This window comes from Saccostrea cucullata, unplaced genomic scaffold (genome assembly GCF_032062105.1).
Source record: "Saccostrea cucullata isolate Sc308-1 unplaced genomic scaffold, CSIRO_AGI_Scuc_v1 ctg1027, whole genome shotgun sequence".
NCBI lineage: Eukaryota > Metazoa > Mollusca > Bivalvia > Ostreida > Ostreidae > Saccostrea > Saccostrea cuccullata.
In genome coordinates, this window is record NW_026927829.1 from 12645 (window position 1) to 28981 (window position 16337).

Consider the following 16337-nt stretch of genomic DNA (forward strand, 5'->3'; position numbering starts at 1 on the left):
ATTTCATATGGTACATGTAGGTAATGAATAAATGAGAATAATATTAAAAAAAACTATAATCGTACAAATTGCGACAAACTCTGAACCTACTAACTCTTAACAAGTTTGTTAACACAAGCTATTACACTGTATTCAAGTAAAACCGACTATATATTAAGTAATTTTTTTTAACTCTTTCCAAACATTGTGAAAGAACAAGGGTAATCTTGTTACCATCATGTCACAAGTGATGTGATTCTCACTAATTAATAATACATGCATCACTGTCAGAAACTTACAAATTTTAATTAGGTCATAGTATGAATTGTCAATCTGTTTAGTTACAAGACATAAACAGCCAACAAGTATGCAAAAAAATATGATGTAGTTTCTTAAGCACCTTTTTTCCTTTCATGTTAAAAAAAGACTCCAAAATGTGACTCCAGACTCCACTCAAAAGTTCATTACATTACACCACTCCAAGCCTCCAGTCCATGAATTACATGGTGTCCAGTCATGCGTTCTTCAGTGTTATTGTTTTTGTTTTGTTTTTGTTTTTTCGTTTTAGTTCACCTGATGTCAAGCATTATAAGATCTTTTTGATCGAAATATTTAGTTGTTTTTCGTAGTAGATGTCGGTGACAAAAACTTTTTCGCATTTTTATTTTAAATTTAGAACGTAGGGATTATTTCAACTAAAGTTGATTCAAGTATGTCTGTTTGATTTCCATGCGGAAGATGGTTGATTTTTATGAAGGGTCATGATTTCTTCTACGAAGAAAGGAGACAGAATCAGAATAAGATGAAGTTAAAAAAATATTTAATTTTTTAAAAGTAACATCAAGGACAATTAAAAACTAAAATAAAATTGAGCTCAGGAATGATCCAGGTATCAACATTCCAACGGCTTTCCCTTCTTTCTCAATGGTCATCCTGTCAATGTTTTGTGCTTTTTATTGAAATAAGTTTCTAAGATTTGATAATGATCACAAAAAGATGCTAATTACACAAAACACGTGCCTCAAAGTACAGATATTGCTTTTAGCTTCATCACGGAACATTGGTTCTCATTGGTGATATTTGATTTTCTTTCAAAAATTGTTGAGAAGACTCATTTGCTGTAATAATTTTTAAATATCATGCCAATCTATCAGGTAGTTTTCAAATAAATACATTTATCGGAGTGAACACTTAGAAGTTTGTTAAGTGTGTGTGTTTTATGCAATAATCTTTAGCGCAATAATAGTAATAAAACTCTTCAAACTCACTTTTGTATATTTGAAGACAAAAATGTATTAATTCATTTTTATTTCCTTCTTAAAATAAATATTTTCGCATTTTACTGTCAATCCTAATACTTTGAACTTGCTTAGGAGGAATTTGATTGAATTTATTTCCTATCTATTAAAATGCGATGGAATCTCTTCAGATAAAATATAAAATTGCAATTTATATCATTAAGCAATCCTTTAGTATATCCTTTTGTATAATTCATAATCATTTCCGTATAAAAATTTAACAAACTTTGATTGTCTGTCATATTATATAATTATGCATGTGTATATTACAAGTTAAACAGGAAATGTCAATTTCATATTCTTTTCAGAAAACTCTCAGTCAAAATGAATAACTTAGCAAGATGTGTTTGTTACACATGTAACTATAAATTTAATATTTAGCTATTTTTCACCATCATGAATTATATAACATCTCAAAGTCAATGCATTTCTTCATAATATTTCTCAATTTTTTTGGAACATTTACTCATATCTAATAATTCAACAGAGGTTTACAAAGACTGAGGCGTATGAAAATAATTATATTCTACTTGAGACTTTTCTGCTAATAATTGTTAAATAGTCTGGTTCGATTTATAAAAAAAAATACATCTAGCGGCAAAAAATTATTATTTGGTCAATCATAGTTTTTTTTTCTAAATCTTTTTCAGGTATGCTGAATCCGAAAAAAAATATGCTGGCCTTCATGGAAATGGCGTTAAGAAGTTAAAAATGGCTATTCAAAATGGCCGACATCCAATTTTCCTTACTTTTTCTGAATGTTGTTCAAACAGGAAAAAGAATGTGTGAATATCTCACTGAGTGTAATGTAAATATAAAAATGATAACAGAATGCTATCATTATTACTTTAATTAAGAAATTTTGCCGTTTCTACACTTAATCTAATTTTTTCTGATTTATTTGACTATTGTTTCTATTTTCTGCGTTGTTCAGAGTTTTCCGTCAGCAAATATCCATACACTGCAAATTGGTTTTTTTCTTCCGCATCTCACTATTCTACAACTGAATAATGGTGCAGCTGTAAGTTATTGGTCAAAATGGCGATTTAAAATGGTGGATATCCATTTTTAAATTAATTTCTTATTGTTCAAATTGGAAAAAAAAATAAGCTTACTGAGCGTAAAGCAAATATGAAAATGATAAAAGAACACTAATATTATCACTTTAATTTGGGAAATTTAGTTTTTTTATATTGAAAATGGTGTTAATTAGTTCAAATTAGTTATTCAAAATGGCGAACGCAAAAATGTCATAATTATATAAAATACTCAAACCGCTTAATTTTGAGTCGTTTTGCATAAAATAAACAAATGTTCATGATAATACATTTGCAGCTATCCATACACTGCAGATTATTATTTTTTTCCTCCCCATCTCAGTATTCTTCAACTGAATGATGGTGCAGCTATAAGTTATAGTTTACATTTCGGAAAAATCTCTACAATGGCCCATTCATACTTTTGCAGCAAACAACCAAGAACATCCATCCAATCCCAATAAAATTAGTAATGTGAGACTACCACTGTATCTGCCTAGCTTTATATCATGTACTACCTGGCATTGTGCGGGCTGCTTGCTTTACATTCATATAAAAGAATGCGAAATGTAATTTCAAATAATTGTCGATGCATGTTAATGGACACTGTGTATTTGTTTCGCAACTTAACAGCAGTTTTTTTTTGTGATCAGCTAATTTCCCTTTTCCTCAACATTCTATTTACGTATATTTACTACAACGAGTGAAGTGTATTAAATAAATTTTTCTGAAGCTCTGGAAAAGATAAATATATCGCCAAAATATTTCAAAAGGGATAAATGCAGGGCTAAAAAGGTTCCACGTCATTCTACAGGTGTCTATTTTTAAAAGCATGAACAATGACACAACGATATACAATATGCTAGAATAAGAAAAGCTAGAACTGCAAGAGGGTACTCATAAACAGTACTAGAGCACTGCTTGAAGAACTACATGCTGCTTCTTCACTTAGCGCAGAACACTTAAACTAATATCATTTTCGCATTTAATTCAATAAAGGATATGGAGATAACGAACAGTATTCAATATCAAAGTCAATAAAATAATGCAAAAAAAGGAGCAGATCAAACACGGACTTCCGAAACATCAGAGGTGAGATCAGGTGCCATATACCATCCACTCCCCCTTCCTCCCTTCCACAAACACAGCGAGCAGTAACAATGTTTTTCATAACTGGTGGTGGGGGGAACAAGGAAGTATGTTTTTTCCAAGGTATAGAAAAGTTAATAGGAAGAGGAAGTTCTCTAATTGTCCCTTTCATTTTTTCTGATAATAGTGAAAAAAAAGTCAACTTAAGAGTTTCCAAATGTTTTCTCATATTTGATCGTTTTCCGAAGCTCTGAGCCCCTGTTCACCTAAAATCACAGCTGACTGCTGAATCACTGTCATTATCAACTCGCACTTCCACTTCAACATCCCTAAGCACACCGTCAAATATTACTGAAGAAATATTTGCCAAACTTTATCGAGCCCTTTGTACTAGCTTTTGAAATTAGCACATGTAAGAGCTTAGTATTTTCTCTCTCTATTTTTTCATCCTTTATTCCAGCTTTATCTGCTATATGTTTCAGTCTTCAGAATTCGAGTCTTTTCAACAGCTCAAGGAACAACAAATTTCTGTTCAAATATTAAAAGACTACTGTTTTCCAAAACCTTATGTACAATTTGGGGGGGGGGATCTCTGATAAGACATGTGACTTTCACATGTATGACCAAATGGATTTGTTGTCTTTTCGGGTAGAAAAGTTATTCGAACGAACCATTAGCAAGAACATTCTCAAACTTTATCATCTGGAATCACATTTTCGGTGAAAAAAATTGTATAATTTGCGATCTAAGAGCACCTGCACATTCCATGTGATTCCTATTACGCACAAGCTTTCGTACCAATAGGCCAAGGCCAGTCTTGAATTTGATCTCGTCAATACTTTTCTTGCAACACAATTTTCTTGAACACTCCAAGAACTTTACAAGGCATCTTGATCCTTAATACTTTGTTGGAATAGTATATGGTTGTATCAAGAATTGAGGCCGGGTGTTGAACTCAAACATTTTTCCTCTTTCCGATTTTGTAAATTTCAAAACAATGTGCAAATTAAAATGCAGGGAGGCAGATTCAGAGCTGGACAATCAAGGATGTTTATGGTTTTGTATACATGTATTATACTGGTTTTGATAATTCTTAATAAATATTTTGATATAAAGAACGGTATATAATATTCAAAGAACTATATGCGGTATATTGCATTTATTTGCCGCCACAAAAGTCAAATTTTGAAAACTTCCTGAAATGTGCTGAATTCATTAAATTGTATGAGAAGTATAAATTAACAGAAAATATTATAGTTTCAAAGCAGTGTATTCACAATTTTTGATTTTATGACGTCACAAACTAGTCCGATTTTATGCCCTTTTTCAGAAAGAGGACAAAATGGACAAAATTTCAACAATTTTAGCTTTAAAATTTATAGAGAGCATGTGTGTTCGGGAACAATATTGACATATTTCATTGATATTATCATTCTACACATTATATCAAAATATTGATCCTGAACACACATGCGCTCGGTAACTTTTACTTAAAATATCGATGAAATATATATTTTTTTCTGTAAAATTCATAAAAAACTGAAATTTCCGTCATGTTTGTGATGTCATTGTGTACATATGACGTCATTACTTATGAAAATATTCAGTGCTTTGAAGTCAGCATATACTCCCCTGTTTAAGAACTTAATTAAATAAATCTCTTTGATTTTTGGGGGCAAATAATGGTTATTACCGAATAAAGTTCTTTATGTGATCCTAGCTCTTTGATTGGATGTGGTCCATCATTTCAAAAATCTTATGCTAAGTTATAATGCACTAGATTTTCCACGAAAACATTAACTTTTTTCTACACTGCATGGACTAAACGTAAATCAAAATTTTCCAACAACTGATATGATTTAGCAACCCTTGAACTTCAATGTTCACTCGTCTTTGGGCTCGGGGAATACTGCTCTTATCACATTGTCCTCTAAGTATAGGTTACATCATAGATGCCGAGTAGTACTGATTCTCATGGGGCGTGGAAATCGAGGGCGCGGAGCTCCCCCGATTTCGAAGCCCCTTGAAAAAGATAAAACCAATACATCCCTACTAATGTGTTCGGAAATTTTTTTTTCGGTGCTCTGCAATCTATGAAACCCGGTAAGTTCAGCAGCTCTGGCAGTGGTTCTGGCGAGAGTTAGCGAGACCACAGTGAGATACATGTAGGTTAAGTTATTTACGGAAATGTGGCTAGGAAGTGACTAGCACGTGGATACATGGTAAACAGAAAAGTTATTTTGCGTTTTAGTTTTCACCACCTTTAATATCATTCTGTAGAAATGTACTTCAATCAGTCTCTCTTGAATTCATTCAAATTTAAATTATAAGTATTTTCTATTATACAATTTTCTGCTGTCATAAATTAAATTTTCTTTTTGGACAAATATTTTGGCATGGGAATCAGGACTATAGTTTTTGGCGTCATATTAGCAAATCAGGCACCAATGTGACTTTAACTGACAAATCTGTTGAATGAGAATTGCATTATGTCTTACTACGAAAAGTACAGGAATTTTACGCTTGATAAATTCCTTTATTATACTATCGGTGAATACAATTGTCAGGTGGATTCCCTGACCAAATACGTGTTCACGAGTATATTTAATTTATGTAAAACATGTTTTGTCCATTTAAATGCATACGAGAAGCTGCTCGTTGTCCTTACCCTTAAAGTGCTGGTGTTCTTAACTTGACACTAACTACATATACATTTTATTAAACATATTTTTTCGAGATAACAACAAATTGAAAACGCCTGTGATATTATTAATAGTTTCTAATCTTTGCACTTTGTTCATAAGAACATTTTGCATTCGACTGACATGATCATAGATTGACCTTGACCATGTGTTTGAAGTAAAATGTAAACATGCAATTGGCGTAAACGTTTTCAATCAACAATTGGTCAATTGCTTGTGGTTAGATCCTCTGTGCACATCAATAACAATAGCTATATAAGGCAAACAAAGGTATGTCAGTGTAGATGATATTACACATTATTTTTAGCAGCGTATCGGTCGCAAGTGAGCTTTAATTTTTGCAATAAACTATGAATAGATATATTGTTATTTAATCCCCCCTTTAGCCACCCCTTTCTGTTGAAAATCATGAAAGTTTTTCAGAGAGGTCTTGAAACACATTTTTTACAGTACATATGTTCAAAAGAAACAGACAATAACACGTACAATTCCCTGTTTACTGCCAATTTTATTTATAAAACAGGTTCTACCCTATAACTTTTGAAAAGGTAAACCTAAACCACGTGTCTTGATTTTAAATCACAATAACAATAGTAGGGGTGAATAGTACGAGGCAATCTATGATGTAAGCAACTTGTCGCTTGTCTGATGACGAAACTTCATTGAGAGTGTCAAAATTCAATAGAAAAAAAAATATTGACCCGATTTCTGCCTCCTGCAGTGATATATGAGGGGGCGTGGAAAGTATTATCGCATATGTGATATGGGATATATCACCGCAGAAAGATCAAAGAAAATAACCGCAGATATGCAATTAGTGTGTCATATTATTGACTTTTTATATTAAGAAGCATGGTTAGACAGGTAATATATAAAAGTTCTTCGTAGATGTCGTCAAAATATTATTTTAATAATAAAAGTAATGAATCAAAGATCCATGTCATAACAATTATAAGTCGTTAATAACAATATCCTCAAAAACAATTTATTGCCCCGCGGGGATCAGGGTTTAAATAGGTCCTCAGTACTCCCTTGCTTGTCGTAAAAGGCGACTAAATTGGGCGGTCCTTCGGATGAGACCGTATAAACCTAGGCCCCGTGTCACAGCAAGTGTGGCACGATAAAGATCACTCCCTGATCAAAGGCCGTAAGTGCCGAGCATAGGCCTAAATTTGCAGCCCTTCACCGGCAATGGTGACGTATCCATAGCAGTGAAATATTCTGGAGAGGGACGTTTAACAGTATACAATCAATCAATCAAAATTTTATTGAATATTTAAATATTATTTTGCTGATTGAAAAATGCAAAATGAAATTAATTTCCTTTAATTATATGTACAACAAATCAGCATTGAGCAGTTTGAGTATTTTATGACGTATGTCCATTGGCCATTTTGAATCGCTATTTTGAGCTAATAAACACAACTTTAAAAATTAAAAGACTAAATTTTACAAATTAAGGTGATAAACTGACAATATTAGTGTTTTATTATCATTGTCGTAGTATCATTACGTCCAGTAAGATTAAAACATCCTTTCGCCTATTTGAACGATATTAAGAAATAATTAGAATAAATGGATATCCACCATTTTGAATCGCTATTTAGACCAATAGCGTACAGCTGCAACATCATTCAGTAGTAAAAATGTGAGATGCAGAGGAAAAAATATCAATCTGCAGTGTATGGATATTTGCCAATGGAAAATTTTGAACAACGCAGAATATAAAAACAATAGACAAATAAATCAGAGAAAATTCGAAGTAAGTGTAGAAAACGACTAAATTTGTAATACTTTTAGTATTCTTTTATCATTTTATATTTGCATTAAATTCAGTGAGGTATTCACATACATATTTTTCTCGTTTGAACAACATTCAGAAAGAATCAGGAAAATTGAATGTTCGCCATATTGAATCGCCATTTTGACCTTCTTAAGGCCATTTTCATGAAGGCAAGCATATTTTTCGGATTCAGCATACCCGAAATAGGTTTAAAAACTACAGTATGCTGAACCAAATTATAATTATTTGCCGCTAGAACATATTTCTTGCCTTCTTTTTAAAAATTAGGACCAAACTAAAAGAAACATAAGCTAGTTTATCACATTTCATAAGTCGTAAGTCTGTCCCAGATATATATTAATGCAATTAGTATTTGACCGCCTAAATACCCACCAAATTTCTTACTTTTTTCCATAATCATCTAACACTAAAACACCTTCAATTCCCTTAATGGATAAAAAGTCTGTAAAACAGGTTGTTTTGTATTGCCACTTTTGTGACGTTTAATGAAAATGCTCAAAATATTATCAACAATCATGACACAAAAAAAGAAAATGAGAAGTAAACCAATTTTTTAAAGGGAGATAACTCAAAATGATAATTATAATAACACAAACAACTTCTTAATCGAAAAATCACGACAAGGGGTCTAAATACGCCACTGACTTGACCACATAACGGAAAGTTAAGACCCATAAAGAGAAAATAAACTTCAAACATAAATCATACCAGAATTGAGTGAAATTTACAGAAACTGCACTGGCACTGGGAATAAACATATGTCCAGTAATGCAACAACGCATTGATCAGCTGTTTATTTGTCCATGAGACATGTAGGACAAAATAATTATCTTTTGATCTTTGACCACAATTCGGATTAAATTTATTTATGTTTTGTGAGGGATAAACATATGCTCCATCAAAAAAAGATGAGAGTTTTTAGTAGCTGAGTTTCACTGTTCAGAGTATTAACAATTGACTCAGAGACTGGTGAGCTTAATCAGATACATATTCACAAAGCTCGACAATCCTCACTCTCTTTTAACAAGGTCTAAAGCCTAGGTGTATAGTCTTTATTTTTGCAACAATTAAGCAATCATAATTTTCCATGTAGTTCGACATTTTCTAACCCTATATTTAAAGGATTTACAGGTTTGCAATAATCTTCAGCATACAAACTGATTGAACACAGAAACCATTAAAATAGGCCCTTATATATACATTTTTCTCACAATATCATTACAAGTGCAGACAAAATGTTAAGATCAATTTATATTTATAATTGTTGATATTTTTTATCATTATTTAAACACCACGTGAAGATAAGAGTCATTATTTCCTCCATCCACTTCTTTTTTAATCATTGCACTATTAAGTGAGACGTTTTCATCTGAAGAGACGGAAGAGCAGGGGTCCCCATAACATTCGTCACTAGTATGATCTTCAAAATCTGTGCATGAATGTTTTTGTTCAAATGTTACATTCTCCTCCACTTTGAGTTTGCTTAAAGGCTCTCTTACAGATAATTTTTCTAGGTTTTCCGCCTTTGGGAATAATTTGTGGTTTTCATCTTTCGTTTTTGTGTCTGACTTTTCCTTTCCTGAAATTGGGGATAAGTAACAATCCTTCATATCTGGTAATGGTTCCAATATCTTATTTGTAGACTTCTTGTTTATTTCATCGGAAACATTAAGTATTCCCAAGTACTGGTCGATTTCTTGATATTCAGGTTCATTACTCTGATAATCACCTTCGACATCTCTGTGATTATTTATATCTCCATAACCTGTAGATTTCTGGCTTGACATTCTTCCTCGTCTAGATTTTGAACGTAATTGAATTACTACAACTATGAAGAGTAAGACTATAACTATCCCCATGAAGATCAGTAAATACGTATTCAGCTGTCCCTTTGAAGCGCTTGGAACATGTTTGACAGACATAGTAGCTGATGCAGTTGTGCTGCTAAAATTTGTATTCAGTGCAATTGTAAAACCAGAGAAAAAAAGTTGTGTGGTATTTACTGAGATATTAAATATCGTCGCTCGTGATTCAATGTTTGTGACAGTAACATCTACAAAAAAATTAGAAATATTATGTTATGTTAAACTTTTAAAATTTTCTTGAAGGAAGCAAATGCATAAATTCATAAAAATGTATTTGGAATACTTTGCATTTGTCTCTGTCAAATACCTTAAAAATCTGCAACATATTTTACATATAACAATTAATTGATTTATTAATTTACTTCTTTAAAAAAACATATTTGAAGTTTTTGCTGTTTGTATTAGAAAAACAAGAGATTGATATCAGATATCGTGTATATGTACTAGAAGGATGACTTTATTTAATTTCACCTTTCTTTTTGAGGACACAGCCTCTCACGGGATCACATTCTTCAAAGCTGCACACAGAAGCACATTGTCCACCACAATATTCCCCGAACGTTCCAGGGGGACAAGGATCCTCACAAAAATCACCGAAGAATCCTGGTGCACAAGCTATTAAATTTGGTATTAAAAAATACGGATAAACAATACAAAAAGAAATCAGTAATATTTTTTCAGATGCAATGCACTTTATTTTTTTTTTTTTGTTTTTTTGTTTTTTTTTTTTTTGGAGAATAATTACTTAAAAAGCAAACTTTGCAATTGAAAAGTTTCTGAGAATTATTGACGTATTACTGAAATATTTCCTTTATTTGTTTTTATATGAGATATAGTACTCCTGAATCTCCGCGTCATAGCAATTAATATTTTGGTATGGAGTGAAAAAGCCTCTTTGCAAAATAGATACAGGAAGTATATATAATATTGTTCTGTTTTTATGGATTATCGTATAAAAATCAAATTCAAATCAATTGTTAGAAATTTTACATGTAAACATATCTGAAAATGATATATCATTTAGAGGAAATTTCTCATTAGAAAGATATTTATTATTACATCATAATTGAAGTCCAGTTCCTCTTAATTAGATGTATAATAAATAAAATAATGAACTTCATAAACAAAATCAATGGTGCTTCCTGCTTTTTGAGATTTTACCACTAAATAAAGATCGTGAATGATATCTTTCCTATTTCGTGTGATACATTATAGAAGGATATTTTGTATAAAAATGTTTCTTTTGCGAAGTACGTGTTAAATTTATGTGCTATAAAGCATTAAAGATATTAAAATAATTATATTTTAGCGGGTTTTCTTGGCGGGTGTAAAATGTAGTGTTTTGCCTGCTCAAAGGTATGCCAATAATATTGACGTTATCTATTTTAGAGGATGCAGGGTCTCAGATCTTTGCAGATGGACTCTAAGAAGAGTGCCGACTATTTTAGCGATCAAAATTTAGGCGGACTATCATAAAAATGCAAAATATGTCAAAATTAGCACCCCACTAAATTGACCCGCTATACGGTATATAAAATATATATGCAACACTGAAAAAATTAAAACATCAACAAAGCAAAGAAACAGAATTGCAATCTCAAAAACATATAAGGTCATAAAAATAATTCTTGTCCTTGAAGAAAGGGAGACAAACAATGATATATTATCTTAACGTTTTGATTTAAATTTTAAGATGTACATGTTAAATTCAACTTGAATATTGAAATTCAACATCTGTTCTTCCAGACACGCAGAAGACATGGAATTAAATTTCTAAAATATATACAGTTTGACTTTAAAATATCTTGAACTTACAACCGCATTCTCCTCTTTCGTTTCTGTAGTAATTTGCACAGCAAACAATAGTTCCTGTGATTGAGCTAATGTAGAAAACAAAATACGACAGCATTTCGGAAAAGAGAACTAGTTACTTAGCCATTGTTAAATTATGTATGAATCACAAGAGGACATTTTCTTAGTTGAATCTATTTATATTTACGAGGGCTGTTCAATAAATAATGTCCTGAACTGTATGACATACAATACAGATATCATATGACATTAAAATTGGCTTTCTCTCATAATTGAATCTTTAATGAATTTATAACAGTTCATGTGACCACTTTTCATCACATAGTTTCATTGTGAGAAGCTGGGAAACAAGGGCTATTCGAGACACTGCATTATAAATGAATGGTAAAGAATCGGTAAACTAGAGTGAAAATAAAGCTTCAAAAAGCTGCTAAAAAACTGGTTAAAAATCCCAAAGAAATATTCACTGAAATGTGTGACATTTACAGCAACCAATATCTGTTTTATAGACAAATGAGAGCAGGTGGATTTCAATGATAAAAAATTGTATAATGGGCATCAAAAATGGGTATCGTCCTTGCCAACAAAAACTACAACACTTATGTACTGTTTGCCAAATTTCAACAAATAATACTTGATGAGGTAGGATTGACTTTAAGACACATAGCAAATTTGATTGACATCACATCGGGGGTAGTTTACCCTGTATTTAAGAAACATTTGACGATGAAAAAGCTTAGTACTCAAAGGTCACCCTATATTTTGAAAAATGAGTGAAAACGGCAGCGTATACAAATGTCTTAACAATTATTTTAAAATATCAGTAATTGGAGTTATCCACGTTTTTTGGAACTTGAATCTATTGCTTAAAATCCTCAAACCAAAATTTACCATAAGATGTACTTGACAAAAACAGCGAAGGTCTGAAAAGAGCAAAGAATTGCAAGAGCACAAAGACAGATTTATATGCAATGTTCTTAAATATTAGTGGTATTGTTGTTTAAATTCGTATTCGGGGAGACAGTTTAATTTCTGCATGAGGGTAGAAAACAATTTTTTTGCAAAAAAATCGAAAGGTTTATTAGAGGAAGGACCCAGAATCAGGAATACACTACATTAAATTTCTTCATGACAGCGTCCAAACCCGCACGCCCTGAAGAGTAAAGGGGTTTTACGGATACACAGATGGTTAATATTTTTTTCATATTAACAATATTCGCCAGATCTTTGACCTTTTGACTTATTTCTATTTCCAAACTTGAAAAAAACACCTTTCATAAGGAAGAAACAAGCCCATGAAATCATTGGATCTGCCATTTTCCAGTATACCAAGGGTCATACCCAAAACTGAGTTCTAAAATCAATCAGAAATTAAATAAAAAAGGTTACGGACATGTGTTGTAATAAAAAGAGATTTATAAGTATAATAATGAAGAGTAAATTATTGAAAAGCGTCTTTTGCTTCTTTTTGAGCACCGAGGACATTATTAATTGAACAGCCCTCGTATATTATATAACAACATTTAATACTGAACGATTACAATTAAAAACAATAATAGAAGTTATACATTTTTTAAAATTATCTCTAAGCTTAAGATTATTCTGAAGGAAGAAAAATGAAATACCTGTTGTCAATACAAACATGTGGATCCATGTTGGTGAAAGATAAAAATAGGGCAGAAAATGCCACAACTTTAAAATAAAGACCGTACAGAAACATTTTCAATTCAATAATCTGCGTATTGTATTGTCCCAAAATACTAAATAGCTTTCATAACAGGAAGTTAAACTTAATTTGAATAAAGATCTCTTACAATTATTTCCTAGAGATTATCCTTAAAATATTTGACGAATTTATGCACATTAAACAATTAGAAGACATTTTTAAATTCTATTCATTTGGTCAGCTTCTTTGAAACTCTCTAACATTCTGGTTAACTAGTATACATGTATGAAAAGTGGAATTTATTTTACAGTGATATTTTTTCTCAGTGTTTAATTGAATTGAACATACAGTATGACTCTGAAGTATTTAGCATTTCTGCATGTTTTCATAAGGATTCGATATCAACTGATCTTGCATATATATCAATATGTATCAGATACTAAAAAAATAAACATCTACCTTTAAAAAGTGCATGTACAGGAAAATACTGAAGTTAACAATATCAAATCAATAATTTTTGCTTGGATAAATTAGAGATATATAAACAGAAAATGATTATATGTCTTCCCGATATTGTCAATAATTCAAATTTACATATTCTTCAACTATCTAAACAAATCCATAAGAACTTAGAAAATTTGATTTAACAAATTATGGTGAACAGTTAAAGGTTTCTTTTTAGAATTACATGTATAAGCATATTCATGAATTAAATGTTTGAGCACCAATTTTGCAGTAGTTTTATGTTTGTACATGTATATATGTACCATTTTTTTTCATTTTGGTTGTAGATTGATGGATTAATTGTTGTTTGTTTAATTTCGAACAAATATCCTTATACGGTAAATAAATGATATTCATGATCCACTGTGTTTACATCAATATCACATGCACTATACGTAAAATGATTGGAATAATAACATTCTTAAACATACACAGCGAGCACTTTATTCACTACTCTCGCTGTCATCTCCGTGACCGTATGGTAAGAGCGTTTGCATTTGAATCGTGGAGTTGATCCATACGTCGCCGGTTTGAATTCTAACACTGAATGTGGGTATGTACTGAACATCGAGACCCGTATTGGAGTCGGTGTTGCTCAGTAAGATCCCTAAATGCTTAAATGCCTTGAATACGTATATATAAAGTCTGTTTTGTAACCTAACAGCGTCAAATTGTGAAGTCTCCATATGAGTGAAAATGAGGAAGACGTAAAGCAAGAATCAGATATCATTTTTTCTTTCTCACCCTTTGGTAGACGGTATGGTGCTCGCTCCATGATCGTACGGTTTTGATTTGGATTCTTGGCCGACTGACCTGTAAGTCGATAAAAAATGGGTAGCAACTGTTTATTCGTCATGCGCTCGGCATTCTGAAGTCCCATTTCATGACAGGCGTTGAAACGATAAAGCTCTCTCAATGGCCGTAAGTGCCGAGAAAAAGTCAAAATTGGAAGTCTGCCTTTTTATCAACTCAAAACAGTAAATTACAATCTTTATGGCTTCAATACAGAATTAATCACTATATACTGACAACCAATTGTCTTATGTTTAAAATAGGTAAAACAGACTCTAACCTATGTACATTTTGTGAAGCAGAGGAAGAAACAATATTTCATTTCATTTGGCAATGTCCAGTTGTAAAACAATTTCTAGATGGTTTTGTTAGACAATGTTATCGAAAAGACATTGTATTAAATCTAGATGGTAAAACTTTTATACTTGGAGATATAAGTAAAACAATATCATCAAAATCATTAAATATTTTGCTTATGTCAATGAAACAATATATTTACAGAGTTCGTTGTCAACACCTCAGCCTCTCTAGCCATGGTATTCGGAATGAATTCAAAATTATTTATAAAACATTGAAATATACAGATAGAGCAAGTGATAAAATAAATGGCACTTCATACTCTCAGATTAATATCAATAAACCCTGTCTCAAAACTAGTTAAGATCTTCCATTCCCAACGGAAGACCTTCTATTGATTCTGTTGGTAAAGATTATTAAGGTCTTCCGTCTTCAGCGAAAGACCTTATTGTTTTTCTTAGGTTTCTTTTCCACTATTTTTATTTTTTTTTCTTACCGATTTTGTTCGCGCGATTTCTCGAGAATGGCTCGATCAATTTTCATGAAACTTTCAGGCCTGATAGAACATTAAAAAAGTCTAGATATATATTTTTTATTTTGATGACGTCACTTCCGGTTCGGAGTTTTCTGCGATTTAGTGATTTTTAGAGGGTCACTTTGTCCGGCAGTTTTCTCAAAAAGCACTAAACACAGAAGCATGAATTTTTCAGTGATGCTAGAGCAACTTTTGGAGAAGTGCTCTTTGTATATCACAACTACAGAAAGTACGATGCGCCGACGCTCGCTATGGCCCGAAAATAGTCCTATCAAGAATTTCAAAATTTAGCACCTTCTCTACGATAACTTTTTACCTAGAAATATTTTGTTAAAGCATGTAGAACAAAAAAGGTGTAGAATTCCAAGATCTTCCAAATGACATCTCAAAAAAAGGGCTGGTCCCTTAAATTAGGGGGCTAGAGGGGCCGAAAGTTCTTTATATCTCAAAAAGTATTGAGAATTTATAATACGTCAAAGAAGCGAAGTTGTTCAAAACGTCAAGCTTAATCTATTGGATTCGTCAAAGTACGTCCGACGTCTCAGTTCCGGCCAAACCGGAAGTTGTCGGAAAACGCGTACTTTTGCCGTTCTTGCCGTTTTTTTTTTAAGAAAATATGTCTCTGGGAGCATTAAAATTAATTTTCCGTCCGTCGTCGTCACTTCCGGTCAAACCGGAAGTAGCAAAAATGGCTTATTTTTGCATTAACATGGATTTTGAGGATTCAAACCATTTTTGGGGCATTATTTTTCATTTTTGTTAAAAATGAAAGCTACTTCCTGTCAAACATGACGGAAGAACTACTTGTTGCTTTGCAACGAGCTTTGCTCTAGTTATTCTTTTTTTCTACTTCCTAGACGCCAACTTTGAAGCCTCATATCTCACTCTTTTCTCAATTGATTTTGCTCAAATTTTCAGAGGTAATAGAAGTTACTAAACTCTATCTGAATGCTGTCT

General features: G+C 32.0%; 1 protein-coding gene across 1 annotated transcript; it reads right to left on the reverse strand.

The window, feature by feature from the left end:
• Positions 1 to 9121: 9121 nt before the first annotated feature.
• Positions 9122 to 14531, reverse strand: LOC134275600 (uncharacterized). Its single transcript, XM_062757866.1, has 3 exons — positions 14501 to 14531; positions 10246 to 10389; positions 9122 to 9962 (listed from the first exon to the last, which is right to left on the reverse strand). Exons 1-3 carry the CDS (start codon positions 14529 to 14531, stop codon positions 9190 to 9192), a joined length of 948 nt encoding a protein of 315 aa, XP_062613850.1. The 3' UTR covers positions 9122 to 9189.
• Positions 14532 to 16337: the final 1806 nt, after the last annotated feature.